This window comes from Oncorhynchus masou, chromosome 31, assembly GCF_036934945.1.
Source record: "Oncorhynchus masou masou isolate Uvic2021 chromosome 31, UVic_Omas_1.1, whole genome shotgun sequence".
Lineage (NCBI taxonomy): Eukaryota > Metazoa > Chordata > Actinopteri > Salmoniformes > Salmonidae > Oncorhynchus > Oncorhynchus masou.
Genome location: NC_088242.1, coordinates 28,558,048 through 28,584,443, shown reverse-complemented (window position 1 = coordinate 28,584,443; position 26,396 = coordinate 28,558,048). Strand labels below are relative to the sequence as shown.

Sequence of the window (26,396 nt, the reverse complement as noted above, 5' to 3'; positions counted from 1 at the left end):
ATTAAGTTGGAGGTGTGCATGGCCACGCAGTCATGGGTGAACAGACAGTACAGGAGAGGGCTGAGAACGCACCCACGCACCCAGTGTTGAGGATCAGTGGGGTGGAGATGTTGTTTTCTACACTCACCACCTGGGGCGGCCCATCAGAAAGTCCAGGACCCAGTTGCACAGGGCGGGGTCGAGACCCAGGGTCTCGAGCTTAATGATGAGTTTGGAGGGCACTATGGTGTTAAATTCTGTAGTCGATGAACAGTATACCTCTTGTCCAGATAGGTTATGGCAGTGTGATTGCGTCGTCTGTGGACCTATTGGGGCGGTAAGCAAATTGGAGTGGGTTTCGGGTGTCAGGTAGGGTGGAGGTGATAGGATTCTTGACTAGACTCTCAAAGCACTTCATGATGACGGAAGTGAGTGCTACGGGGCGATAGTCGTTTAGCTCAGTTACCTTAGCTGTCTTGGGAACAAGAACAATGATGGCACTCTTGAAGCATGTGGGAACAGCAGACTGGGATAGGGATTGATTGAATATGTCCGTAAACACACCAGCCAGCTGGTCTGCGCATGCTCTGAGGACGCGGCTAGGGATTCCGTCTCGGTCGGCTGCCTTGCGAGGGTTAACACGTTTAAATGTTTTACTCACATTGGCTGCGGTGAAGGAGAGTCCACAGGTTTTGGTAGCGGGCCGTGTCGGTGGCACTGTATTGTCCTCAAAGCGAGCAAAGTTGTTTAGTTTGTCTGGGAGCAAGATATCCTGGTCCGCGATGGGACTGATTTTCTTTTTGTAGTCCGTGATTGACTGTAGACCCTGCCACATTCCTCTTGTGTCTGAGCCGTTGAATTGCGACTCCACTTTGTCTCTATACTGACGCTTAGCTTGTTTGGTTGCCTTGTGGAGGGAATAGCTACGCTGTTTGTAGTCGGTCATGTTTCCGGTCATCTTGCCCTGATTAAAAGCAGGGGTTCACGCTTTCAGTTTTGCGCGAATGCTGCCATCAATCCACGTTTTTTGGTTGGGGAAGGTTTTAATAGTCGCTGTTGGTACAACATGACCGATGCACTTGCTAATAAACTCGCTCACCGAATCAGCGTATACATCAATGTTGTTGTTCGATGCTATCCGGAACATATCCCAGTCCACGTGGTAAAAGCAATCTTGAAGCGTGGAATCAGATTGGTCGGACCAGCGTTGAACAGACCTGAGCACAGGAGCTTTCCTGTTTTAGTTTCTGTCTATAGGCTGGGAGCAACAAAATGGAGTCATGGTCAGATTTGCCCCAAAGGAGGGTGAGGGATGGCTTTGTATGCGTCGCAGAAGTTAGAGTAACAATTATCCAGAATTTTTCCAGCCCGGTTTGCGCATTCGATATGCTAATACATTTTAGGGAGCTTTGTTTTCAGATTAGTCTTGTTAAAATCTCCAGCTACAATAAATGCAGCTTCAGGATATGTGGTTTCCAGTTTACATAGAGTCCAATGAAGTTCTTTCAGGGCCGTCGAGGTGTCTGCTTAGGGGGGGGGGGGGGGATGTTCACGACCGTGATGATAATCAAAGAGAGTTCTCTTGGTAGATAATGCGGTCGGCATTTGATTGTAAGGAATTCTAGGTCAGGTGAACAGAAGGACTTGAGTTCCTGTATGCTGTTATGGTCACACCATGGCTCGTTAATCATAAGGCATACACCCCCGCCCTTCTTCTTACCACAGAGATGTTTGTTTCTGTTGGCGCGATGTGTGAAGAAACCAGGTGTCTGTACCGACTCTGATAACGAATCCCAAGTGAGCCATGTTTCCGTGAAACAGAGAATGTTACAATCTCTGATGTCTCTTTGGAAAGCAACCTTTGCTCTGATTTCGTCTACCTTGTTGTCAAGAGATTGGATGTTGGCGCGTAGTATACTCTGGAGCAGTGGGCGATGTGCCCGTCTAAGTAGCCTGACCAGAAGACCGCTCCATCTGCCCCTTCTGCGGCGCCGTTGTTTATGTAATTATACATAATATTCTATGGCTTTCTAAAGTACAGTAATTATCAACAAGGACTTTACTGTGCTGTACTTTACAGTACAGTACAGCACAGTAAAGTACAGCATAGCACAATATACATCTTGGGTGTTGTCCATTTGTACTCAAAGCTGATTCATGGTGAGATGCTGGACCTGGAGGACCAAATCTCGGCCACGCCCTCATCCACTCATCTCAGGGGCTTCTGTGAAGAGCCTACAGGAATCTCTATTGAAGGAATGTGCATTGAAGGAGAAACCAGCTATGCTTTAATTCATAAGCCCAATCACAGCAATCACAAATCAGATGGATTTGAGTTATTTAAGTCAGCCCTCACTGACACCTCTTGTAATACAAAGGTCTGCATGATTCTTAAGAAAGCATTACATTCTGTTTCTCTGCATAGAAGAGTCAACAAGATAATGTTGAAAACCTTGGAGACCCTTGCATCAGAGGCTGCTGTCCCAAGGATGTATCTCAGAGGTCACTCTCATCTGAGTCTGTTCTATGAGATTTCCCCCTGAGCTGCAGCTGCTCCCTGCAGATTTGTGACAAAAGCTGAGTGACATTAATTTGCCTTAATATCACATACCAATCTCCTCACCTCCATCAAGCCACACATTCTCAAGGGGCTTTGACACAAATATAGGCATTTGTCCAGTCTCCGCTTGAGCCAAAGGGAACCTTATAAAAGGAGGACGAGAAGCAGACATCTACATTTTTCGATTGGAGGTGCTATTGTGTTAGGAATATTATGAATAAATGACTGAACAATATTCTCATTTTAAACGGAACTGTAACTAAGTAAACCTATACTCTTTTATTATATCTGATTAACAATATGAGTTCATAAGAAGGGATTGTGTGACATGGACAAGGAGTAATTAAACATAACGAACATCATTCCAAACTAGTCTGGAGAGGAGTGGGTTAAGTAAGCAGATAGAGTCGTTAACCTATGGTTGAACCGACGAAACTGAGCTCTGGGGTGTTTTAGATAAGACAGTGAGTGCATTCCTAGGTTTTCTGTTAATTAGAACTGTCAGCTAAGTGGTGATTGATAATGGTGAGGGGTCAAGAGTTAATTCAGTTATGTTGTGTGACCTGTGATTGTGTTAGTGAGTTGGAATGAACTTTTAAACTCACTTAATTCTAGGTCGGGAGGAGGGGATTCATTCTAGAAGCAATGAAATGACGTCATGTTATTGTATATAAACTGTTGCTCGTGGTAACGTGGCAGCGCGCTCCGAGAATAAATTCTGTTACCTATTATTGATAAGACTGGTCTTCGTCTATTTTATGCAAACAAGAATCTTACAAATTCTCATAAAATAGATTAAGGGAATTCAATTAATGAAAACATATTGGAATAATTAAATGACAGTAACACATTGTTAAGGCCCTTCAAACTCTGTGAAGTATAGTGTACCTGTGCCTTGTGATAACTTCCATTACGTTCCAATGAAAGCATTGCTAGACATTTGTACTGTGATCTTATGATTTGATGAGTGATCTGACTTCTCTTTTATAGGAACACACATTACTCAAAGGATCTCATACATGAATTATATCATCAGAGGGAGGTAAGTGTCTAAAACTCAGGAGGATGGGGTCATGGTAAGGGTTGGAGCGTGATGAGTGGAATGGTATCAAATACATCAAACACATGGTTTTCATGCCATTCCATTTGCTCCTTTGCAGACATTATTATGAGCTGTTCTCCCCTCAGCAGCCTCTTGTGGTCTAAAAGTCATTCTTATTCTTCAGTTCAATTGACAAATACTTTGAATTTCTTTTCCAACTTCCATCTCTGTCCCCCCAGTCCCCTCCAGGGTGCTTTACAAAGATGAGTTCAGATGCTGAGATGGGTGTGTTTGGGGAAGCTTCCCCATACCTCCGGAAGTCTGATAGAGAGAGGATAGAAGCACAGAACAGACCCTTTGATGCCAAGACGGCTGTGTTTGTGTCTGAGCCTAAGGTGCTGTATGTCAAAGGCACTCTCCAAAGCAAAGAGGGCAGCAAAGCAACCTTTAAGACTGAAGCGGGAGCATTGAGTTACGTCTAATTGAACTAGTACAGTGCCATGTGAAAAAAAAGATGTAAACAATCGAGATCGAGTATTTTCCAGAAATGTGTCTATTTCTTCTTCCTAAACATAGACTGTAACAGTGGAGGAAGACGAAGTCTTGATGACCTACTTCGATGAGGCCGCTGTGTTGTATAATCTCAAAGAGCGTTACGCAGCATGGATGGTCTATGTGAGTCACATTTGACACGAGTGAAGGTTGTGCTTTGTCTGAAGTTGAGTTTGTTTCCAAAGCTCACCCTTTCCACATAACTCTCCTTAAACGGATATTACAATCACTGCTGTGTTTTCAGACCGACTCTGGGCTTTTCTGTGTCAATGTGAACCCCTATAAGTGGTTACTAGTTTACAACCAGGAGGTGGTAGTGGCCTATAGAGGGAAGAAACGTCAGGAAGCTCCACTCCACATCTTCTCCATCTCCGACAATGCCTATCAGCTGACTGGTAGGATTCAAGTTCTTCAATGTAATTTATTAGTTTGTCGTCTGTTCATATGCAGTATGTTCTTCTCATGATTGTGATGCTCCTTTTCATTTAGATAGCGAGTGCCAGTCCATCTTGATCACGTAAGTAATGGAACTTGAAAATCAACTTAAGTTCTTCAACAGGAAGAAACATTGTGTTTTTTTATGGATGTGCTTTGTGTTTCTCTCAGTGGAGAATCCGGTGCAGGGAAGACTGTGAACCCCCAGCGTGTCATCCAGTACTTTGTGACCATCGCAGTGTCTGGAAATGGGGACAAGCAGAAAGAGGGTCCAGGCAAAATGCATGCAAGTAGAACTCAACATCTTCATTTTCCTCTCAAGAAACACTGTTCAGACAGCTATACAAAGAACATGCCTTTAGTAGGTCTCTAAACAGACAGATAATCTACTGTACTTTATGATTGAATGAATGAATGTTACTTGATTGGTTGACTGGTCTGTTGTATCTTACCTGTAGGGAATCCTGGAAGACCAGATCATCTCAGCCAACCCTCTGCTGGAGGCTTTTGGAAATGCCAAGACCGCTAGGAACGACAACTCCTCTCGCTTTGTAAATCAGTATTTCTGTCTATGTCATATGGTGCCACTTATTTGTCATCATTGTTAAGTCATCAAGGTCATTACCGTCTTGTTTTCTCTCTGTTCAGGGAAAATTCATCAGAATTCATGTTGGAACTACAGGAAAACTGGCTTCCGCTGAATTTGAGACTTGTAAGTTGGGTCACACTTTATTTGCATAGTCCGGATTTTCCAGGTCATACTGTCAACAGACTGTTGATAAGCAACTGCTTACTAAGGTTATGGTTAGGGTTGGGGTTTGATTTAGAATAAGGGTTAGGGAAATGGTTAAGGTTAGGGTAAGGGGTTCAGGGTTAGGACAGAGGTTAGGGCTAGGGTTCGGGTTCGGGTTAGTAGATTGTTAGTTGAAAGTCTGATAGTCCATCTGCAGATACTCTACAGACTATCCAAATAAAGTGTTACCGTAAGTTGTATGCCACATTTGGCTCAGAAACATCTATTTTATACGATGACATACACATGATACACAGCACAGACATGTTCTCTTTGCTTTGGCAGATCTCCTGGAAAAATCCAGGGCGACATTCCAATTGTCAGCAGAGAGGCGCTACCACATCTTCTACCAGATCATGTCCAACAAGAAGCCTGAGCTCATTGCTACTCTTCTCATCACCACCAACCCTTATGACTTCCTGTTTATCAGCTAAGGGGAAATTGTTGCGGCTAGTATCGATGACTGTGATGAACTGCAGTCTACTGATGTGAGGAGAGAAACTTGGGCTAAATCAAACTGAAATTGCAGAAAATGTGTTGAATTTGTCTCCTAATTCTTGATTTGATCAGGATCCCTTACAAATGCTCAGTTTCGTTCATTTAAAAAAACACTGTCCACTGATGTGCTTCTAGAGTGCTATTGACATCCTAGGATTCACCTCAGAGAAGAAGATTGGCATCTACAAGCTGACTGGTGCTGTGATGCATTATGGGAACATGAAGTTCAAGCAGAAGCAGCGAGAGGAGCAGGCGGAACCGGATGGCACTGAGGGTAAAAACCTGGGATGCATGTCACTCCAGAAAGTTGTTTAGATAGAAAGTGACCTCCCTCCTACCATTGTTCACTCCCCTTCACATATCTGATAGAATTGCTCTAATATGGTGGAAACTTTTAATTTAATTATTTAAAAAAATATATATACTACCGTTCAAAAGTTTGGGGTCACTTGGAAATGTCCTTGTTTTTGAAGGAAAAGCACATTTGTCCATTTGTCCATTAAAATAACATCAAATTGATCAAAAATACAGTGCAGACATTGTTAATGTTGTAAATTACTATTGTAGCTTGAAACGTCAGATTTTCTATGGAATATCTATATAAGCATACAGAGGCCCATTATCAGCAACCATCACTCCTGTGTTCCAATGTCACATTGTGTTTGCTAATCCAAGTTTATCATTTTTAAAGGCTAATTGATCTTTAGAAAACCCTTTTGCAATTATGTTAGCTCAGCTGAAAACTAGTTCTGATTAAAGAAGCTATAAAACTGTACTTTTTTAGACTAGTGGATTTTAGCAAGTGCCAGGACAACCTGGTCTAAGCAGAGACCAAGAAGAACGAGCTGGAGGCCAAATTGGTGACCCTGCTCCAGGAGAAGAATGACCTGCGAATGCAAGTTCAGGCTGTAAGTATAGTTCTTGAGTGCCAAAGTATAGGAAACAATGTTCTTACAACATTGGATGACTTGCTCTAGAGATCCAGAGTAATTTTATCACATCAAAAAGCAAGGTTATCAGGATGCAATAGAAAATATCAACAGAATATTATATTTTGTTTGAGACATTTTCTTTCCAGAAAAGTGAAGGTCTGGTGGATGCAGAGGAGAGATATGAGGGCCTCATCAAGAACAAGATCCAACTGGAGACCAAAGCCAAAGAGCTGGGTGAGAGGCTGGGGGATGAGGAGGAAATCAATGCTGAACTGACTTCCAAGAAGAGGAATATAGAGGATGAGTGCTCTGAGCTGAAGAAGGACATTGATGATCTGGAACTCACCCTGGCCAAAGTGGAGAAGGAGAAACATGTCACTGAAAACAGGGTGAATGTCTTTCATGAATGGGTCTGTTTTCTAAAAAATGTATGATCCTTCATTCACTGACGTGTCTTTTTTTTAAAAACCTTCAGGTGAAAAATTTGACAGAAGAAATGTGAGGTTTAGATGAGACGATTGAAAAATTATCCAAGGACAAGAAAGCCCTCCAAGAGACCCACCAGCAAGCCTTGGATGACCTCCAAGCAGAGGAAGACAAAGTCAACATTCTGACCAAAGCCAAAGATAAGCTGGAGCAACAAATGGATGATGTAAGTCTAAACATTGAGCTTTATTAGCTTTTATTCTGGATAGGTTTCACAATTAAACATACTTCTTACTTCGTTTTACAGCTTGAGCGTTCTCTGGAGCAAGAAAAAAAGATACGGATGGATATTGAAAGGACAAAGAGAAAGCTTGAAGGGGTTCTGAAACTGACACAAGAATCTGTAATGATCTGGAGAACGACAAGCAGCAGCTGGAGGATCGACTGAAAAGGTACACTAAACACTTCAGTTATTCATCCATTCATATTCTAGAACATGTGATTTTGATAGAAACAGGAAGGAAAAGCTGAGTTCAGCCAGCTTCTCACCAAAATTGAGGACGAGCAAAGTTCGTCAGCTCAATCTCAGAAAGAGATCAGGGAGCTCCAGGGTACTCAATGAGAAAATATTGCTTTCAAGATTAAGCCCTTTTTGTGTTTAAAATGTTTCCTTCAATACTTTATTTCAGGCCTCTACTGAGGAGCTGGAAGAGGAGATTGAGGCGGAACATGCTGCCAGGGCTAAGGTGGATAAACAGAGGTCTGATCTCTCCAGGGAACTTGTGATGAAATGTTCTCCTACACTGGTGGCCATGATGGCTGAGGAACTGAAGAAGGAGCAGGACACCAGTGGTCATGTAGAGAGGATTGACGAAGAACCTGGAGGTCACAGTCAAGGACCTGCAGCACCGTCTGGATGAGGCTGAAAACCTGGCCATGAAGGGCGGCAAGAAGCAGCTCCAGAAACTGGAGGCTCGGGTAACCCATCCCCTTTTCACAAGATTATCATAGTATGGGACTCAAATATTCTAGATTAATCTAATGACATACCGGCAGATGGTGCTGTCTCCCAGAGCTGCTAGGCTGGAGGCATAGTGAAATCATTGTTTTTTAGCTGCTATAATGGAAGCATATCCCAGAGGAAGCCTGAAACTATTCATCAAGTGTTGACTACTTGTGATGTGAGCCACTCACTGGCAGGTGCGTGAGCTGGAATTAGAACTGGAGGCTGAGCAGAAAAGAGGAGCTGATGCCATGAAAGGAGTCTGAAAATATGAGCAGGGAGTCAAGAAGCTCACCTACCAGGTAGTAGAGAAATTAGTTCAGAGGAATCTGATTCAATTAGAAGTGATCTAATTTCCTTTACCTCACTGATTGATCTGCTGATCTCTGCTTGCAGACCGAAGAGGTCAAGAAGACTGTCCAAAGGCTGCAGAACCTGGTGGACAAGCTGCAGTTGAAAGTGAAGGCCTACAAACGTCAGGCTGAGGAAGCTGTAAGCTTAGATCAATGACCTATGACCTAATGAGAAAGTACCAGGTTGTTATTGTTAATCCCTGACTTCTTGTATTATGGTCTGGTGGTGTTGTTCCAGGGAGAACAGGCCAACACCAACCTGACTAAGTGCAGAAAGATGTAGCATGACCTGGAGGAGGCAGAGGAGAGGGCTGACGTCGCAGAGTCCCAGCTCAACAAGATTAGAGCCAAGAGCAGGGATGCCGGGAATGTACGATACGATGCAAAAACATATGTATTCATATATTTCAGTACCACATTGATTGATTGATGTGTGTATTATTTGCCAAAAAAAAGGAAAATAAAAACAACATTTGTATTACATATTTTTTATGTTATGTACCAGCCTGAATCTGAGTGAGTAGAAGACCCAGAAGTGGTTAGAAGACCCAGGATTTGTGCCTGCTTGGATGCCTGCCTGGATGTCTGGTTCTGTTTATGTATAGACTGTAGCACAACCTAGTGGAACTATAGTACAAAATAAATTAAGCAAGTGCATGTATAACTGTTTCTGGGGTTGTTTTAAAGTATGACACAAAACATGAACATTCACTTTTATCTGTTTTGCATTAACATATCCTCCAGTGATCTAATTAGGCCTACTTTTGATAGTTTTTTGTTGTTGTTGTCATTATCTTGCCAAACAAGGCAACAGTATAAGAAGTGTAACACAATCATCCAAATCATTAGTCAGCCAAACAGGATTTTGAGGCTTAATTCAGACCCGGCAAGACCTCCATGTAGTTTTAATTTCATTTGAGAGTCTGCGATTTTCAGAGATTAGTAGTGACCCTCAGGAGAATGCATGGTGACATTTTGGGCTTCCCCACGACAGCCAAAATAGACCTCCTCTCCAATGTCAAAGTCCAATACAGAACACACAGGGCCTAAAGCTTGCATGCTATCTCAGGATTAGCCATGATTAAGGCCTCATAATCAAAAGTCAATCCAGACTGATCAGAAAGATCAGAAAGGCACAGAGACATTTCCTATCGCTGAGCTAAATCATTAGCCGTGTGATGCCTTCTTTAGAACTATCTGTTTAGTGCACAGTGATTGACTATCATATTTAGGGTGGCGCATCCCACCTGTGTTTGTCTTATTTTTGTGGTCCAGTAATAAACGCACACATTTAGTGTCTCAAAGGTCATCATAACTTTCGAATTTCAATTGTCTGAAAACCAGATTGGAATTTACACTTGGCATGGAAGTATAATACCCATTCTGCATGTGTTCTATAGAGCAGGATTACACTAGGGCTTTAATTCGATTTCCAATAAGGTCCTGGGCTCTTTCTGCCCAAATACAAACAGATTAACAGCTGAGTATCTCCATGTTATTGATATTTGTTAGATTGATGTTTTAAACTAGGAATATAAATGATGGAACTACACATTATAGATGGAACATCTATATGCCTGGCAAAATATACAAATGCTGAAATGCCATTTCCTGTCACATACATCAAGGACCAATTAAGATCATGCTTAGAATAGGATCACAAATGTATCCTTATCTTTGCTTCATCTTAAATGGATAGCTGTCCCTCCAAAAATGTTAAGACGCAAACTATTTTAAGGTTTCACATTTCTCCAATTCCATCCATCGGTTTATGTAACGTCTGCCCTCTGCCTCTGAAAACCATTGTCTGGCCACCATGCCACTAGATCCCAAAGTAAGCCCCATAATGAGAGATGACAGAGAACTAATCAAGGGGGTGGCTTACTTTTCCATGCCCAAAACAACGGGAAGGATATGAGGGGCGACCCAAATTATCTCAATAAAAGCCGTCCCAGTGAGTCCCTTTGATTACTGAGGGATCCGTCTGAGGGAGAACTCTGGTGAGTAATATTAAACTCTCTCCTATAGAGGTTTGTGCACTACTGACTGTCTATGCTAAAGCTTTTTATCAACAAAAGGTTCCATTATGATGTTTTCAAATGCAAAAATGAATTCAAAAATAATGGTTCCTATATCTCCTCAGGTGAGTGAAACAAAACAGCAACCTTTTCTCAGTGAGTCTGGTTTTGGGTAAGGTTGAAGACGCTTCATTTTACAGTCCTCTCTCAGCTGGTCCTTTTAATTGATTCCTGTCACTGGATGTCTCTCCATCAGAGAAAGTGATTTTTTTGAAATGTATTTTGAAACTTTGCTTTCTCTTCACAGTAAAAGCCCAGCCATGAGTACGGACGCAGAGATGGCCATTTTCGGCGAGGCAGCCATATACCTCCGGAAACCGGAGAGAGAGAGGATTGCCGCTCAGAACATCCCATTTGATGCCAAGACAGCCTGCTATGTGACCGACAGCAAAGAGCTGTACCTCAAAGGCAACATCCAGAAGAGAGACAGTGGCAAAGTCACTGTAAAGATTACTGGTGGACAAGTGAGTGTTTGACTCCACAACTAATTAATATAGACAGTATTACTACACTGAGTATACCAAACATTAGGAACACCTTCCTAATATTGAGTTGCACCCCCCCCCCCCCATAGTTCGTTGCGCATGGACTCTACAGGGTGTTTAAAGCGTTCCACAGGGATGCTGGCCCATTTTGACTCTAATGTTTCTAACAGTTGTGTCAAGTTAGCTGGATGGCCTTTGGGTGTCGGACCATATCTTCTCTGTCTCTGACAACGCATATCAGTTCATGCTCACTGGTAAGGTTGATATTTGGCTGTAATGGAAAACCTTATACACACAGGAAACTGTTGAGTGTGGAAGAACCCAGCAGCGTTGCAGTTATTGACACAAACTGGCGAGCCTGTTACCTACTAACATACCCCGATCAAAGGCACTTAAATCTTTTGTCCTGCCCATTCACCTTCTGAACGGCACACGTACACAATCCACGTCTCAACTGTCTCAAGGCTTAAACATCTTTCTTTAACCTTTCTCCTCCCCTTCATCTACACTGATTGAAGTGGATTTAAGTGTCATCAATAAGGGATCATATCTTTCACCTGGATTCACCTGGCCAGTCTTTATCACAGAAAGAGCAGGTGTTAATGTGTTGCATACTCCGTGTACATTGTAATAATAACTAATACAACATGTTAGTAATTAACAGAAGTAGTACGACATGTTAATAACTCTCGTGTCTAACTTTCCAAGGGTGTAACAGTGACGGAGGATGATGTGTATCCAATGAATCCTCCGAAATTTGATAAGATTGAGGACATGGCCATGATGACCCACCTCAACGAGGCCACTGTGCTGTATAACCTCAAAGAGCGTTACGCAGCATGGATGATCTATGTGAGTCTAGACTGCTTGACATTACGTACTGTCAGTGGTGGAAAAAGTACTCAATTGTCATACAGAACTTGAGTAAATGTAAAGATACCTTAATATAAAAATGACTCAAGTAAAAGTGAAAGTCACCCAGTAAAATACTATTTGAGTAAAAGTCTTAAAAGTATTTGTTTTTAAATATACTTAAGTATCAAAGGTAAAAGTATAAATCCTCTCAAATTCCTTATATTAAGCAAACCAGAAAGCAGAATTATTAGATATTTTTACATTTACAGATCGCCAGGGGCCCACTCGAACACTCAGACATAATTTACAAATGAAGCATTTGTGCTTAGTGAGTCCGCAAGATCAGGCAGTAGGGATGACCAGGGGCGTTCCCTTGATAAGTGTGTGAGTTGGACCATTTTCCTGTCAAAATGTAACGAGTACTTTTGGGTGTCAGGGAAAATGTATGGAGTAAAAAGTACATTATTTTCTTTAGGCATGTAGTGAAGTAAAAGTTGGCTAAAGTAAAGGTACACCAAAAAACAACTTAAGTTGTACTTTAAAGTATTTTTATTTTAGTACTTTAGACCACTGTGTAGTATATACAATTCTTTATCATTCACTCCAATACAATATCAATGAGATAAGCCAAAAGTAATGGTTACTAAACTGTGTTTCAGACCTACTCTGGGCTGTTCTGTGTTACTGTGAACCCCTATAAGTGGTTACCAGTCTACAACCAGGAGGTGGTAGTGGCCTATAGAGGGAAGAAACGCATGGAAGCCCCGCCTCATATCTTCTCTGTCTCTGACAACGCATATCAGTTCATGCTCACTGGTAAGGTTGATATTTGGCTGTAATGGAAAACCTTATTTAGCAGAATTACCTGATTATGTCAATATATCCCCCTCATTAAGCCCTCTCATCAAAATATTTGTATTCACAGACAGAGAGAACCAGTCTGTCCTTATCACGTAAGTTGCATTCTGTATTAACAAACCGTCATATTTTTGCACCACAAGTACCACTTATCTTACCTATCTTTATTCTTTTCCCAACCTTGTTTATTTATCTGAACTCAGTGGAGAATCTGGTGCAGGGAAGACTGTGAACACTAAGCGTGTCATCCAGTACTTTGCGACAATCGCAGTGTCTGGGAAGAAAGAATCTACCAGTGGCAAAATGCAGGTAAGGCCCTGTGATACCAGACAGATACCAGCTGACAAAAACCTAGTTCAAATGTATGTAATAGTCATTTTAACAAGTAAATATCAGATAAATAGTGGTTTGTGAAGTAAAGTGTAAGCAATGATTCTCCAGGGCTCGCTGGAGGATCAAATCATTGCAGCCAACCCCCTGCTAGAGGCCTATGGGAATGCCAAAACTGTGAGGAACGACAACTCCTCACGATTTGTAAGATGAGCCTATTACCTATTATCTTTAATATAATTCTTAAGACGTGTTACAGTCCAAACCAGGAATCCTACATTATTATTTTCCAAACAGGGTAAATTCATCAGGATTCATTTTGGAACCACTGGAAAGCTCGCATCAGCTGATATTGAGACATGTGAGTCTATGCTGTATGTTTCTGTGCTTGGTCTAGACTAGAGGTTATGGAAGGCATTGACACTTGACTCTTTCCCCAGACTTGCTGGAAAAGTCCAGAGTGACATTCCAGCTTGCTGATGAGAGAAGTTATCACATCTTCTATCAAGTAATGACCAACCACAAGCCAGAGCTGATAGGTAAGGATCACATGACTAATGCTATTGCCAATGGTCCATCCTGACATTAAAGCTGAGTATTGAATTTTAAATCACTAATGACTATATTCATCTCCACAGAGATGCTGCTCATCACAACCAACCCATATGATTTCCCCATGATCAGTCAGGGGCAGATCACTGTGACCAGCATCGTAGACAAAGATGAACTGCTCGCCACCGATGTAGGTCTTCTTGATTTGACAAATAACTTGACTAATTATGTTTGCACATTTACCATAATGCGATTAGCATAATACAACATCATGTGGAATCTACTTATAGTATATATTTTGTTTCCTACTCTTCTATTAACATTGAATCTACTTATATCGGATTGATTTGGCTACTAGACTGCTATTGATATCTTGGGCTTCACGCTGGATGAAAAGATGGGCATCTTCAAGCTGACAGGTGCTGTGATGCATCATGGGAACATGAAGTTCAAGCAGAAGCAGAGAGAGGAGCAAGCAGAGCCAGACGGCACTGAGGGTAAAACATGGGTTTTGAATATGTATACATAATATGAATATACTGTATATATACTTACTCTGAAAAGTACAACATGTGACTCATCTCAGTGATGGTCAATTTGAAGTAATAGAGATGTTGACATTCTTCTATGGCTCCTGTCATTGTTTTAGTGGCTGACAAAATTGCCTACCTCCTGGGCCTGAATTCTGCAGATCTGCTAAAAGCTCTCTGCTACCCCAGAGTGAAGGTTGGAAATGAATATGTCACCAAGGGACAGACAGTCCAGCAGGTGAAAAATCATATCTATTCAATATTACCAATAAATGCACATCAATCAGTCCATTATGATTATTCCAATTCTGTTGTATTATTGTTTAAATTTTAGGTCCATAATTCAGTTATGGCCCTGGCAAAATCCATCTACGAGAAGATGTTCTTGTGGATGGTTATCCGCATTAACCAGATGTTGGACACCAAGCAGCCAAGGCAGTTCTTCATTGGTGTCCTGGACATCGCTGGGTTTGAGATCTTTGACGTAAGTATCGAATGTCCTCAGCACAGTACTTAATCGAATGATACAGTCTCTGTAACATTGAAACACAGTATGCCAATCAAATACTTTCTACAGTACAACAGTCTGGAGCAGCTGTGTATCAACTTCACCAACGAAAAACTGCAACAGTTTTTCAACCACCACATGTTTGTGCTGGAACAAGAGGAGTACAAGAAAGAGGGAATTGAGTGGGAGTTCATAGACTTTGGAATGGACTTGGCCGCCTGCATTGAGCTCATTGAGAAGGTAAGTGTAATGGGAATGCTTCATGACAGATGAGAAGAATTTACACTACTGTTGTATCTCGTATCAACCTCTTTTCAACCGCATCCCACTACAGCCAATGGGCATCTTTTCCATCCTCGAAGAGGAGTGCATGTTCCCCAAGGCTTCAGACACCACCTTCAAGAGCAAGCTGTACGACCAGCATCTGGGAAAGACTGGCTGCTTTCAGAAGCCCAAGCCTGCCAAAGGCAAGGCCGAGGCCCACTTCTCCCTGATGCACTATGCCGGAACTGTCGACTACAACATCTGTGGATGGCTGGACAAGAACAAGGACCCGCTGAACGAGTCTGTGGTCCAGCTGTATCAGAAGTCTGCCGTTAAACTGCTGTCTCTCTTATATGCGAGCTTTACACAAGCCGATGGTATGGGATCTATAACTTTACCTCTAAAAACATGGTCTTGTATACACAACATGGTGTTATAGATATTCACACAACTCCTGCTTGTTTCATTGACAGATCTTAGCAAGAAAGGTGCCAAGAAGAAAGGTGGCTCCTTCCAAACAGTGTCTGCCTTGTTTAGGGTAGGCGGATGCATCAAGTAGTGAAAATAATGACTACAAATGAGGTATTGAGACTCAAACGTTCCACTCATTTACGTTACTATCATCCCACAGGAGAACTTGGGCAAGCTGATGACAAACCTGAGATGCACTCATCCTCACTTTGTGCGCTGCTTGATTCCCAACGAGTCAAAGAGTCCAGGTAGCACTAAAGCATTGGTTACTGGGTGTATGTACGAGATGGAGTGAGGATGCTACCATGACTACGGATAATCCTGAATGAATTGTGAATAATGATTAGTGAGAGAGTTACCGACACACAAATATCTTTGCATGCTTGGAATATGGGACCAAATACTAAACTTTGGACCACTTTAATCCACATAAGTGAATTTGTCCCAATGCTTTTGGTCCCCTAGAATGGGGGGACTATGTAAAACAAAAGTTATAATTTCTAAACGGTTAATCCGATATGGATGAAAATACTATAAAATTAAAGCTAACAGTCAGCACGTTAACCTCATAGTCATTTCAAATCCAAATTGCTGGAGTACAGAGCCAAAGCAACAACAAATGTGTAACAGTCCCAATACTTTTGGAGCTCACTATGGCAGTGGACAATCATTCTCTTCCGATAAAATGCAGCCAAAATCTTGTACATCTTAGGTCTCATGGAGAATGCTTTGGTGATCCACCAGCTGAGGTGTAATGGTGTGTTAGAAGGTATCAGAATCTGCAGAAAAGGTTTCCCAAGCAGAATCCTGTATGGTGATTTCAAGCAAAGGTATACTATCATCCCATGGTAGTTCACCAAAAATGCTATGCATTTAAATCCTTTGAAAAAAATATAACATACCTGAAATATATATCTTTCATGTTTGTAACAGGTACAAAGTATTGAATGCCAGTGTTATCCCCGATGGCCAGTTCATTGACAACAAGAAAGCTTCAGAGAGGCTCTTGGGGTCAATTGATGTGGACCACACTCAGTACAAATTTGGGCACACCAAGGTAAGAGGAGCCCAATTTTGTTCACAATCACAAGCCACAATGTTAACATTGGCAGTCAATCTAAATCCTATTCTACGGCCCAACTATGTATTTTTGTCTCTCAGGTGTTTTTTAAGGCTGGGCTGCTGGGAACTCTGGAGGAGATGAGAGATGAGAAGCTGGCAGCGTTGGTTACAATGACTCAAGCACTCTGCAGAGGATTCATCATGAGGAAGGAGTTCAAAAAGATGATGGAGCGAAGGTAAGACTGTTCAATTGACTCAGTAGGACTAATCTGCTTGACTAATTATCTGTGAAGCTATAATATTTCACCACGGGGATTGATGTAATAACCACTTATTCCTCACACAGAGAATCTATCTTCATCGTCCAGTACAACATCCGCTCCTTCATGAACGTGAAACACTGGCCATGGATGAAGCTGTACTTCAAGATCAAGCCCCTGCTGAAAAGTGCTGAGACAGAGAAGGAAATGGCCACCATGAAGGAAGAGTTTGCCAAGTGCAAGGAGAACCTGGCTAAGGCTGAAGCCAAGAAGAAGGAACTAGAGGAGAAAATGGTTTCCCTTCTGCAGGAAAATAACGATCTTCAGTTACAAGTAGCTTCGGTATGTTATTCACCTGTTAGGCCCCAAAACATTTACAACAAAGCTTTATTGACATTGTAAAATAAATAAAAGCATGTCAAAAATATAAAAGGTTATTTTATGTTGAAACCCTCACATTGAACACCAACGATATTCACTAAGTTGATGGGTTATATTTAGGATAATGTTTTACAGCTTTTTCATTCTATTTTTCATTTTTAAAACATCTTATTTTTCTAATTGTATATATTTGACATGTTATGAAAATGAGCTATAATCCTTTAAAGTTTCCAAAATTCTGGTAGTTTACTGGTAAATTGTGAAGTTACCGGTAACAAATAAATACAATATTTGATTTAAACATGTTTTGAAAATAATTCTGTAGGAAAGTGAGAACCTTTCAGATGCAGAGGAGAGATGTGAGAGTCTCGTCAAGAACAAGATCCAGCTGGAGGTCAAAGCTAAAGAGCTGAGTGAAAGGCTGGAGGATGAGGAGGAGATCAACGCTGAGCTGACCGCCAAGAAGAGGAAGCTGGAGGACGAGTGTTCTGAGTTAAAGAAGGACATTGATGATCTGGAGCTCACCCTGGTTAAAGTGGAGAAAGAGAAACATGCCACTGAAAACAAGGTTAAAGACACTTCCCCAGTCTACATTGAAGCTATTATTATTTATTTCTTTTTTATTTCAGTCTGAGAACTGTTCACTTTTCTGTTTGTATGAACAGGTGAAAAACCTGACTGAAGAAGTGTCAACACTGGATGAAACCATTGTTAAATTATCCAAGGAGAAGAAAGCCCTCCAAGAAGCCCACCAGCAAGTCTTACATGATCTCCAGGCAGAGGAAGAGAAAGTCAACACTCTGACCAAAGCCAAGGCCAAGCTGGAACAGCAAGTGGACGACGTGAGTTTGACAAGTCCAGTACATCATAGGCCTACGGTATGTCATGACGTCCTAACCTTGGTATATTCTTACAATGATCCCATGTGATGTTACAGGTAGAGGGCTCTCTTGAACAAGAGAAGAAACATTCCATGGACCTTGAGAGATCCAGGAAGAAGTTTGAGGGAGATTTAAAACATGCCCAGGAATCCATAATGGATCTGGAGAATGAAAAACAGCAAATGGATGAAAAGCAGAAGAAGTACGATGAAATACTTCTTACATACTGTACACATTCTACTGGATCAGGTTCTATCCACATTTTAACAACTTTCAATTAATATTTAACTTATAGGAAAGACTTTGAAATTTGTCATCTTGCTGGGAAAATGGAGGATGAGCAAGCCCTTGGTGCCCAGTTGCAGAAGAAACTGAAGGAACATCAGGTATCAAATTGCAACAAATGTTTCAATCAATGATGTTGATATGTGGTGCAACTGCCAACAATGCATCCAATGTTTTTTTTTTAATCAACTCTTCTGTTTTTTCCAGGCCCGTATTGAGGAGCTGGAAGAGGAGATTGAGGCGGAACGTGCTGCCAGGGCTAAGGTGGAGAAACAGAGGTCTGATCTCACCAGGGAACTTGAGGAAATCAGCGAGAGGCTTGAAGAAGCTGGTGGAGCCACCATTGCTCAGATTGAGGTGAACAAGAAGCGAGAGGCCGAGTTTCAGAAACTGAGACGAGATCTGGAGGAGTCAACTCTGCACCATGAGGTTACTTCTGCTGCCCTGCGTAAGAAACACGCAGAAAGTATGGCCGAGATGGGAGAGCACATCGACAACCTGCAGCGAGTCAAGCAGAAGCTGGAGAAGGAGAAGGGAGAATACAAAATGGAGATCAGTGACCTGGTCAGCAACATGGAGTCGGTGTCCAAATTGAAGGTAAGTTGACAAGTTAACATGATTTATTGCACATTTTCAAACCTATATTTGTGGTTATAAATAATGGTTTGTTCTGCCAGAGTAACCTGGAGAAAATGTGCCGAAGTCTTGAAGATCAAATCAGCGAGCTAAAGGCCAAAAGCGACGAAAGTCAGCGAAACGTCACTGACATCACTGTTCAAAAAGCGAGATTCCAAACAGAGAATGGCGAGCTTTCTCGTCAGCTGGAGGAGAGAGAATCACTGGTATCCCAGCTGACCAGAAGCAAACAGGCTTTGACATCGCAGGTGGATGAACTGAAGAGGCTGGCTGAAGAGGAGCTTAAGGTACAGAAACACAACTGATTCAAATGTCCGCATCACATCAAATAGACATTAAAACACATACTAAACGTTTCCCTTACTGGGTGTGTTTGCAGGTCAAAAATGCCCTAGCCCATGTCCTCCAATCGTCCCGCCATGACTGTGACCTGCTGAGGGAGCAGTTCGAGGAGGAGCAGGAGGCCAAGGCAGAGCTGCAGCGCGGCATGTCCAAGGCCAATGGAGAGGTGGCTCAGTGGAGAACCAAATACGAGTCTGATGCCATCCAGAGAACAGAAGAGCTGGAGGAGGCCAAGTATGATTAGTCAGACCTGTAGATATACAGAGTTAGGGTCTCACGCTGACACCAAACATTCAATTGCAAAGATATTCTGATTTGCATACAGTGTTTAAAAAAAACTGTTGATGACAATTTAGAGACCATTCTATTTCTTAATATATAGCAGCATTTGCTGAAATCTCTATATCTATGTCTCTCTATAACTTTTAATTGATCTATTAGGAAGAAGCTTGCCCTGCGTCTTCAGGATGCTGAAGAGACAATTGAGGCTGTGAACACTAAGTGTTCCTCTCTGGATAAGAGCAAGCAGAGGCTGCAGGGAGAGGTGGAGGACCTGATGATTGATCAAGAGAAAAATAATGCCTGGGCCGCTAACCTGGACAAAAGGCAAAAGAACTTTGACAAGGTATTAAATGACTTGGAGAGGACTCAAATCATTTTAAGTTGAGGTCTATTTCTTGGTAACAAACTTTTTGTCTCCTCAGGTTTTGACTGAATGGAAGCAGAAGTATGAGGAGAGTCAGGCTGAGCTGGAAGGTTCCCAGAAAGGGTCTTGTGCTATGAGCACTGATCTCTTCAAAATTAAGAATTCATACGAGGAATGTCTGGATCAGCTGGAGACCATGAAAAGAGAGAACAAGACGCTGCAGCGTATGGCTGAGACTGTGGTTTTGGCATTCTTAGACTTTAAAAAGTATCCTATAGGCAAAGGCAACTGATAAAATTATCGACCAAAAGTCTGTTTTTCTATTTGATCACCAGAGGAGGTCACAGACCTGAGTGATCAGCTTGGTGAGACTGGGAAGAGCATCCATGAAGTGGAGAAGGCCAAGAAGATTATAGAGACTGAGAAAGTAGAGATCCAGACAGCTCTTGAGGAAGCAGAGGTACTGTGTTTCAACAATACTGTAGATGAGTAAAGTTGGTGTGGTTCAGTTCTGAGCATGAAACCTGGTAGGTTGTACTCTTTATAGTTACATGTACACTTCAATGCAAGTGCTCTTCAATCACCACCTGTATCTCCCTCAGGCCTCTCTGGAGCATGAGGAGTCCAAGATCCTACGTGTGCACCTGGAGCTGGCCCAGGTCAAAGGCGAAGTGGGCAGGAAGCTAGCGGAGAAGGACGAGGAGATGGATAAGCTAAAATGCAACTGCCAGAGGTTGATCGAGTCCATGCAGAGCACTCTGGAAGCTGAGGTCCGGGGCAGGAATGATGCTCTCAGGTTCAAACGCAAAATGGAGGCTGATCTTAACGAGATGGAGGTCCAGCTGAGTCATGTCAACCGGCAGTCTGCTGAGGCCCAGAAACAGCTGAGGAATGTCCAGGGACAACTTAAGGTGAGGGTCACTTTTACTGCAAACAGCCATGTGATGAATTTTGGAGCAGGGTAATGTGTGGCATCATAACAGAGCAGGGTAGTAGCACTATCCACCAACTTCACTGAATTGGCGTTAGAAGTAGGATCCACAACTCTACTTCCTTGCTGCACTTCAGTTGCAGCTTCATAAAACTAATCAAGTCATGGTTGTGACTGGTTTTCCAGGATGCCCAGCTGCACCTGGATGAGGCTCTGCGTAGCCAGGAGGACCTGAGGGACCAGGCAGCCATGGTAGAGCGCAGGAGCTCCCTGATGCAGGCCGAAGTGGAGGAGCTGAGGGCTGCCCTGGAGCAGACGGAGAGGAGCCGCAAGATGGCCGAGCAGGAACTGACTGACGCCTGTGAGAGAGTGGTGCTGCTGCATTCCCAGGTTAGTGTCAGTGGCTTACTTACATCATATTTATAAGGAAATATAATCATGAAATTACAGCTGAGGCCTGATCTACTCTCATCGGTCAAGTCAGGAAGAACTTCTCAAGTTTAAGAACTTCTGTTTCAGAACATCAACCTGATGAGCACCAAAAAGAAGCTGGATGCTGACCTCACCCAACTCAAGGCTGAGGTTGAGGATGCTGTCCAGGAGGCCAGGAATGCAGAGGAGAAAGCCAAGAAGGCAATAACGGAAGTGAGTGACAACCAGAGGTTTCACTGAGTACACTGTCATAGACATCCCTCTTTCAATCATGTTTGTCCTTGTTCTCTGTGTGTCAATGCAGGCAGCCATGATGTCTGAAGAGCTGAAGAAGGAACAGGACACCAGCGCTCACCTGGAGAGGATGAGGAAAAACCTGGAGGTCACAGTCAAGGACCTGCAGGTCCGTCTGGACGAGGCTGAGAACTTGGCCATGAAGGGAGGCAAGAAGCAGCTCCAGAAACTGGAGACCAGGGTGAGTCAATAACAGCTATTCTCTTTTGATATGCAAATACATAGCTCTCAAATGGATGATATCCAGAGGATTAGCCGACTGAGTACGAGCGGTAGGAAAATCTCTAGGCTATAATAACACTGCATCTGAATTTCAAATACATTTTTCAAAAGAAGTGCACATTAATTAAACAAATATATTTGAAAGAGTGACATTCCAACCTTTGACCCTCTGGGTTGCAGGTGCGAGAGTTGGAGGGAGAACTGGAGGCTGAGCAGAGGATGGGAGTTGATGCCATCAAAGGAGTCAGGAAATATGAGAGGAGAGTCAAGGAACTCTCCTACCAGGTAAAGGATTACCATATTGCATTGATATTACCACTATTACAGTAGTTTAATGATAATGATGGTTATGATGAGGACGATGATGTAGGGTAGGTGGATGAAGACAAAATGGTAATAATAACAATATTTTCCAGGCAGAGGAGGACAAGAAGAATGTCTTCAGACTCCAGGACCTGGTGAACAAGCTGCAGCTGAAAGTAAAGGCATACAAACGCCAGGCTGAGGAAGCTGTAAGAAAAGCTTCCATTTGTCATCTATACCCCAATTCAAAATGGCTGTATATTTTTTTAATTATGACGTTACCCTTGATGCTAAATTTCTCCACAGGAAGAGCAGGCTAACACCCACCTGAATAAGTTCAGGAAAGTGCAACATGAACTGGAGGAGGCATCCGAGAGGGCTGATCTCGCTGACTCCCAGGTCAACAAGATGAGAGCCAAGAGCAGAGACATGGGCTCAACGGTTTGTTTGAAATGATACCTTTATAGAAAATGTTGTTTAGTAATGCCACAGTATTCATAGGTAGTGAATGATATCAAACCTTTCTTTCTCCAAACAGAGCAAAGAATAGTGAAGAGAAGATATGACTCAGAAGACTCCTAAAATAGGAGTTTTTAATGACTTATGTACTACGCATGCTTGGCTCGCTGTATGTGCTGTATTATTAAACTCACATAATATGGGTTTTGTGTGTAGGCCTATGATATAAGCTCCTTGGAAAGAATAATGCATTTCTACTTGAAGTATTTTGGCTCCGCCTTGTGGTTAACACCCGGTTGTATTTTTTTTTATCTTGCCTCCACTATTTTACTTCAAGATTGCGACACTAAGATTACTTTCGATCTAATAAATATGGCTATACTGTATGTTACAAAGAGCATAGGCTCGCCTACCATGATTGTGAGATTTGCACTACGTTTAATTGCAAAATAAATTGTGGCACACGTTTCAAAAGTATGACTACGTAGCTGCATTCATTGGACGTGCATATCATTGATCGGTGGAGCTCCATTTCAACAGTTCACGTTATGGCAAAGTCACATTATTTTCCACGGTCGCCTTGTCAAACCTTCATAAACAATCGCGTCTTGGAGAAGTGATTCAATTGACAAAGTGCATTACATTTCAATAGGCCCAGCCTTGGTGAAAGTTGCTAATTGATTACTAATCCCCACAACATAACTCATGTGCAAAAAAAACGGAAGCGAGTACCGAGTTATCTCATAAAAAGGCGCAATCGGAATTGAAGGAGCACAGACTTGACTGTGGTCTTTGCGAAAGGGAGCTCACACAAACGGAGAAGCGCCCATATACACACGCTCAGAACGCATCTGCGCTGAGTTCAGGATTTTACAGGATTCTTTTGACAAGGGATACCTTTTCATTCACTCAGCAAGTACTTTAACCAGATTCGCAACATGTTGGATTGTTGTCATTGATGCGCTAACTAATGAACATTTCAAGTTTGACTAGAAAGAGCCAAGTGAATCTCGAGGAAGGGGATCAGTCTGTGTGAATCTACGCGCGGACCCGACATTATACCGGAGAAGATAACGATGTCTGGATCTTACTGCAAAAGTTTATACTCCTTCAGCGGGGATCAACATCAGCAGGGTTTGACTTTTGAAGTTGGAGAAATCATAAAGATAGTTCAGCCGTTGCCTGGCGGCTGGTGGGAAGGAGAGCTGGATGGAGTCAGGGGATGGTTCCCAGCAAGTTATGTTCAGGTCTTAGAGGTAAGTCTGAATGTCCACTCTCAGATCAATAAATGTTGCAATGCCAATGGTGAAACAAATGGCAACAAAATAAACACTTTTCCCCCTCTCCCTTTGAGTTTGGAGTGGCGTGTAAACTCAGTAAGGCCTAATGAAGTAGTAAGAGTTTCTTATGATGCTCACTATATTACCCAATGAAATAACGTCATCATAAAGAGTCAATGTCTTCACACTTAAATAACACACAGATATTTTGACATTGTGGTAAATACATATGTCCACTCTCATATCCACACAACTCCACATTCACATCCCATGGCTGGTATCGAACAGATGAGGCGATTTTTATTTCAGAAGAGATTAGGGTTTTAAACAGTTTTCCCATTGGTGTTCGATCAGTTTGCGCGCTAGCCTCCCCACCCCTGTCCACTCTTGAGGCCTCCACCACATTTCCTCATTCCTGACACATTCCATTGGAATTCTCAGGTCTCCTGCCTGTGTCTGTCTGCATGAGTGCACGGGGCAGATTACTGAGGGAACACACTGCTCTGTCACAGCAAGGTCACAAGTACGCACAAACACACGCTTGTGCGGTATGCAGGTGAACACAAGGTTCACAGAAGGACAGGGATATCCTTAGCGAAGACGGTCTTGAATTTAGGTTTTAGCCAAGAGTGACAAGAACGCACAGCTAATTACTTGTTTTATCAACAATTGGCAAAAGGAAATGGACACCCACCCAATGTTCACACTCGACACAGTAAATCACTGGATCAGAAATGAGATGGGCAGATGGGAGTAGATCTGTAGGATGTCGGCTGGCCGAGGCAGCTTGTCCTCAACACACCTCAATCTGGTACTTGGTACAGTAGTGTACATTTCTATTTTTACAGATAAGGAGAAGTGGGAAGCAGCTCTGACATGACCTGATACTGGGTGTGTAACAGGTGGAGGCTGCATTGAAGGGCATGACTTGAATAGTTAGTTGCATTGGCTCAGGTTTAGGATGTGTGTTGCACCATCAACATTTAACTTGAAACCCTGACCTAGAAACAGGAAGTTCTTCCAAATGAGTTACCAAATGATTGCTACTGATGCTGACTTGGCTCTTGCATATAGATCTGAATGGAAAAAAAACAGTATGAACTTCCCTATTCTGGTCAACCAATCAAACTAGCCAGGCATTTTCAGGAACGTCCTTTTGATCCCTTCCATTTGTTCTACATTAGAATTCAAACAAGAGGAAAACACACCTAGAAACAGCCATATATATCATCAATTCAGACCAGGGTGTTTTCAACGCCGGAATCAGGGGAATGTGTGTGTTCACTGCTGGCGTAGTTTACAGTGCGGCACTTTGATCTCTGTCTGAGACACGCTCCATTGTCATCTTCAGCAGACGAGGCTTTGTTCTCCAAACAGTCTATTCTTCTTTTTTTTTTTCTTCAAACTTTTGATGAATCATTCAACAGAGAACCTGTCATCAGGCCTGTGCTAGCATTGACAGACACTCAGATCCACACAGTCCCCAGGAAGCTCCTTGTATGGGTAGATGCTGCCTTCATTTGAACAAACAAATACAACACAGAAGGCATTCAGTTCATATTTTTATGATGAGATGTTCATAACTTTATTTTTTTAATAACTTTAACTTGTAGACTTTATCTTTGTGTTTATTGTTATGGAATCTGGAGAATGTGTAATATAATTGGGCCCTGCCGGCTACTTTTAGATGAGAAGTAGTTTCAGGGGACGGTTATAATAAGCTATACATTTCCTGTTACTATAGCATGGATCCCTGGGTGAGGGATGACAGCTGCGTTTGATTGAGGAGCTGTTTCCTGTACTTCTTTTGTGTATTTTCCAAGCTCACTGATTGACCAAGAGAAAGAGGTAATGTCATTTATGATGTTATGAGATGTTTAGGACAGGGTGGTTAAAGAGGGGTTCCACCCCTAACATCAGTAAAGTGCTGAAATTTGTATTTTTCTATATCAGTATGAGTCTACCCGTTGTCTATATGTTTTTATGTACAGTTAATTAGATGTTAATGATGTTAATTAGCATATCAGAAGCTTCTAAAGCCATGACATCCTTTTCTGGAATTTTCCAAGCTGTTTAAAGGCACAGTCAACTTAGTGTATGTAAACTTCTGACCCACTGGAATTGTGATACAATGAATTATAAGTTAAATAATGTCTGTAAACAATTGTTGGAAAAATGACTTGTTTCATGCAGAAAGTAGATGTCCTAACCGACTTGCCAAAACTATAGTTTGTTAACAAGATATTTTTGGAGTGGTTGAAAAACGAGTTTTAATGGCTCCAACCTAAGTTTATGTAAACTTCCGACTTCAACTGTACCGGTATGACTCTGGTGGCCATGACAACCTAACTGATGAACAGAAGTGGAACAGGGCACGGTGAATCATGGATCATGCCATTGAGTCATTAAGTCAAGTGATTGCTGATTAGTGCCAAACTAATTGAGGTGGAGCTTGATGAGGAAGAGATGAGGAAAAAA

At 42.2% G+C, this 26,396-nt stretch overlaps 2 protein-coding genes, 1 long non-coding RNA gene and 1 pseudogene across 3 annotated transcripts in view; all 4 read left to right on the top strand.

Moving 5' to 3' along the window:
* Window positions 1–3,844: 3,844 nt before the first annotated feature.
* On the top strand, window positions 3,845–8,137 carry LOC135524931 (myosin-2-like; annotated as a pseudogene).
* A 118-nt stretch (window positions 8,138–8,255) lies between these two features.
* LOC135523747 (uncharacterized) lies at window positions 8,256–9,072 on the top strand. The gene is made up of 3 exons (XR_010452863.1): window positions 8,256–8,522; window positions 8,617–8,712; window positions 8,812–9,072. It is a non-coding gene; the product is annotated as an uncharacterized LOC135523747 (long non-coding RNA).
* Window positions 9,073–10,857: 1,785 nt separating this feature from the next.
* On the top strand, window positions 10,858–22,975 carry LOC135523746 (myosin heavy chain, fast skeletal muscle-like). Its single transcript, XM_064950618.1, has 38 exons — window positions 10,858–11,115; window positions 11,845–11,988; window positions 12,651–12,807; window positions 12,917–12,944; window positions 13,053–13,158; window positions 13,291–13,383; window positions 13,477–13,540; window positions 13,620–13,718; window positions 13,818–13,921; window positions 14,090–14,228; window positions 14,381–14,499; window positions 14,596–14,745; window positions 14,839–15,009; window positions 15,104–15,410; window positions 15,507–15,571; window positions 15,665–15,752; window positions 16,217–16,334; window positions 16,438–16,561; window positions 16,666–16,802; window positions 16,913–17,168; window positions 17,533–17,775; window positions 17,873–18,049; window positions 18,145–18,290; window positions 18,384–18,474; window positions 18,581–18,970; window positions 19,051–19,296; window positions 19,389–19,585; window positions 19,793–19,976; window positions 20,056–20,221; window positions 20,333–20,457; window positions 20,600–20,908; window positions 21,115–21,318; window positions 21,448–21,573; window positions 21,665–21,835; window positions 22,057–22,161; window positions 22,293–22,388; window positions 22,486–22,620; window positions 22,718–22,975. Exons 1-38 carry the CDS (start codon window positions 10,867–10,869, stop codon window positions 22,727–22,729), a joined length of 5,841 nt encoding a protein of 1,946 aa, XP_064806690.1. The 5' UTR covers window positions 10,858–10,866; the 3' UTR covers window positions 22,730–22,975.
* Window positions 22,976–23,427: 452 nt separating this feature from the next.
* The window catches only part of LOC135523745 (growth arrest-specific protein 7-like), a 49,277-nt gene continuing 46,308 nt past the window's right edge, over window positions 23,428–26,396 (top strand). The window contains exon 1 of the mRNA XM_064950617.1: window positions 23,428–23,894. Within this exon, the coding sequence (XP_064806689.1) occupies window positions 23,715–23,894 (180 nt within the window). The 5' untranslated portion in view covers window positions 23,428–23,714. The remainder of the gene's footprint in view (window positions 23,895–26,396) is intronic.

Coding starts and splice junctions, on each gene's coding strand:
- LOC135523746 (XM_064950618.1), top strand. CDS start 10,867: ATGTATTTTGAAACTTTGCTTTCTCTTCACAGTAAAAGCCCAGCCATG. Junction 12,808..12,916: donor ATATCAGTTCATGCTCACTG/GTAAGGTTGATA, acceptor TTGTATTCACAG/ACAGAGAGAACCAGTCTGTC. Junction 13,922..14,089: donor ATGAACTGCTCGCCACCGAT/GTAGGTCTTCTT, acceptor TTTGGCTACTAG/ACTGCTATTGATATCTTGGG.